The sequence below is a fragment of the Vombatus ursinus genome, unplaced genomic scaffold (assembly GCF_900497805.2).
Source record: "Vombatus ursinus unplaced genomic scaffold, bare-nosed wombat genome assembly UNPS02014799.1, whole genome shotgun sequence".
NCBI classification, from domain to species: domain Eukaryota; kingdom Metazoa; phylum Chordata; class Mammalia; order Diprotodontia; family Vombatidae; genus Vombatus; species Vombatus ursinus.
In genome coordinates, this window is record NW_020954577.1 from 55,807,371 (window position 1) to 55,810,467 (window position 3,097).

The following is a 3,097-nucleotide window of genomic DNA, read 5'->3' on the forward strand; positions in this document are numbered from 1 at the left end:
CGAGAATTTGGGCTACACTAGTATGAGTATTTGTGGAGAGTGCCTTCATGTGCCAATAGGCACTTGTCTGAAAATAGCCATGAAATATGTTGAACAGGATGAAAATATGTGTAGGCAGGTGAATAAGGCATTTTTTTTTTCTGTCTCTGGTATGACCCATGGTCATGTTCAGTGGGGCTCATGGCCACAAAAGTTTCCTCATATAATTCAAATTAGCTTGTTTCTTGTAAGTTCTAGATGACCCCTCTTGGGTCATCCAATGGGTCTCTATTTTCATTTCCTTCCCAAAGACTTTTCCCTATTCAGGTGTTCTTAGTAAATGGTCTTTTCAAAAGCAATTTAGGAGAGTTTTTACTATATTCTAGTGTTATGAGAAAAAATCTTTCCCTTCAAGATCATACTCAAACACCGCCCCCTACCATTAGTAGCCCTTTGCTTCTCCTACATAGCCAATGGTGCAATGGTCATCTTCCCATTCTACGCCTCATTTTCCTCTTCTATAAAATGTTGGACTACATGATCTCAAAGTTGCCTTTTAAAATATTTCATCTAAAGTACTCAGTGCCTACAGGGAGTAAGGCACTTTGCTAGGCTCCAAAGCCCAAACCAGCAAACAGCTGCTACCTTAATGGAGCTTCCATTCTATCATTGTCTGAAGGCCCTTTGCTATTTCCCAGTGGTAAAGTTGCCATCCCCACTGGCACGTATTACCACCTTTGTTGACAGTCTCAGAAGAAAACCCCAAGATGTGAACAAATGAAGATACTTGGGCCCTTTTTTCTTTGTGTTTGGATCTTTCCAAATCATATTGAGGTAGAGGGCAGGAAGGAAAGGTTTCACCCCCCTGGACTGTCATGTGACTAGAGTACTTGGCTCTCTTCGAGTGCCAGTCTAGCACACCTTGCGAATTCTGAATCACCATGTAGTATCATCACCCTCCCCCTTATAAAAAAGGGGGAAAAGTAGTCAATTTTTCAAAGTTCTCTGAAATCTGACATATAAAACCATTACTTAATTTCCTTCCTTGTAAATGCATTTTGATTAATTCATTTTCTTTCTCTAACAGGAAATGACAGACAATATGAGCAATGGAGGGCCACAACTAATATTTAATGGAAGAGTATAACACATTTTTTAAAAAATTGAAACTTTTTTCTTTCTTCTGGATTTCCATCAGAAAACGATATACCAAAGGATTCGTACAATATGGAAACATTGTTGGCTTTTAGTGCTGGGTTTCTGATGTTACGGAACTTCCTGGCACAATTCCCTCTTGGATTTTCACTAACATTTTTCTTCCTAGATTTGGCCACATGTATCTCTCCATTTTCTTCTGTTGGGCTAAGAACTTTCCAGGAGTGTTCTGGGAAGGGCTTTCTGATCAGCTTTTCAAACCACTTCCATGAAGACTTTTCAGAAGAGGGAATAAGTGAAATAAAAATTGGGTTCCCATATGGTCTAAACCACACTTTGACTAGCCGTGAAAAAGACAGGGGAGAAAGAAAGGTGGGTCTTGCCTATGATTACTATCAATGTGCAAATTAAAAGAATGCCCATTGCCTGAGGATATCTCTGTACTGAACAATGGACAGCTGCAAGAACAGTAGGACTCAAAATCTCAGCCATGCCTTGTAAAAAACAACAAACAAACAAACAAACAACAACAATAACAACAAAAAAACCTGTAAATATTTCCAATTTGTGGATTCAGCATATTTCATAATTTATTCAAAAAATAAGATAAATAAAATGAACCCTAAATTAGAGGTAAAGTGATTTTTTTTCTTTTCAGAAAGAATACTGGTCAGTATGATAGCTTTACATGGTTTGCATATGATTGGAGAGGTTGACAAATGATTACGAATTTCCAACCAGACTGTGAAGAAGAATCTGTAGGTCCATAAACAATGACTCTGGCTACAGAGAAGTATATGTACATATATCTTGTAAATATGGAAAATATATACATAGCATATATTTCTAACATACATGTATGTAAATAGAATGGTGAAAAATTGGAAAGATTTGAGCTATAGATAAGACCTTGTCCCCATGATTTTGTGGGGATTTCTTCCTATACCTTTTTCAGAGACCACACATCATTGAATTCATTTTGATGTGTCCTTTCGGCGTATTTGGTGTTGGGTACTGAGGAGGAGGTTGTTGAACAAGATGATGAAGCAAAAAGGAAAATTGTAGATGAAGTGGACCTTCTGAGTGTGGTTTATGAAACACAGGTTTTTATATCATGGTATTATTTCATATGCACATCACTCATATGTGAGGTGGGTCCCCATGTGTTTACTTACACGGCTTTTCATGACCTAAGTCATTATAAATCCCTTCTGGCCAAACTCAGGCAGGTGGATGACAGATGATTTAGTCCCCAAATGATGAAATTCAAATTGGTTTTGGGTTTCCTTTCTTTAAAACTTCACAGAAAACAGTAGAGTATTGATGCTTAACCAGCAATGAGACACTCTGTGTCCCCAAAAGAAACCTCAGCTAGAAGAAAATGAGAGAAAATGAAAGTGTATGAAAATTATTCCTGCCTGAATCTTTAAATAGCCCCTGGTGACTATGAGTAGAGATAGTAAATGACCATCCTCTTGGGAAATGCAGGCATCACCTTCATATCATCCTCACCTTTGTTTGACTTCACATTGTATAAAGTCCTCCCTCACATTATTTCATGTGATCCTCACCACAACTTTAGGAAGCAGGTAAAACAGGTATTGTTTTCCCCGCGTAAAGACAAGAAAATTAATATCTAGAGAAACTGAGTGACTTCCTCTAGGTTCCACAGCTTGTAAGTGGTCACAGCAGGATTCAAATCTGGGCCTTCTAGAGGGTTCTTCCCATGTGCTTTCAATCATGCCATTTATGCCTCCCTTCTGTTTGATGGACATACAACCTCTGGCAACAACTAGGGAAATTCAGTTTTGTTTAATTAAATTTTCCTGAATTGGATATTGATTTCAAGGTCCACGGGTAAGCTAGAGACCACTTTAAAAAAAAAGTTGAGAAAGAAATGACTTATATTACAGTTATTATGTCATTCGTCATTTTTATTTTAGAACCTTGCTATGAACTTTAT

General features: G+C 37.7%; 1 protein-coding gene across 3 annotated transcripts in view; it reads left to right on the plus strand.

Annotated features, from left to right (window-relative positions):
* The window catches only part of LOC114050385 (transmembrane protein 196), a 60,635-nt gene extending 59,406 nt beyond the window's left edge, over positions 1 to 1,229 (plus strand). For 2 of the 3 annotated variants that reach the window (XM_027872009.1, XM_027872010.1), the window contains exon 4: positions 1,067 to 1,126. In XM_027872009.1, the coding sequence (XP_027727810.1) occupies positions 1,067 to 1,126 (60 nt within the window). Of the gene's footprint in view, positions 1 to 1,066; positions 1,127 to 1,177 lie in introns of those variants that run through there. The other variant, XM_027872008.1, reaches the window with a different exon arrangement.
* The last annotated feature ends 1,868 nt before the right edge of the window (positions 1,230 to 3,097 follow it).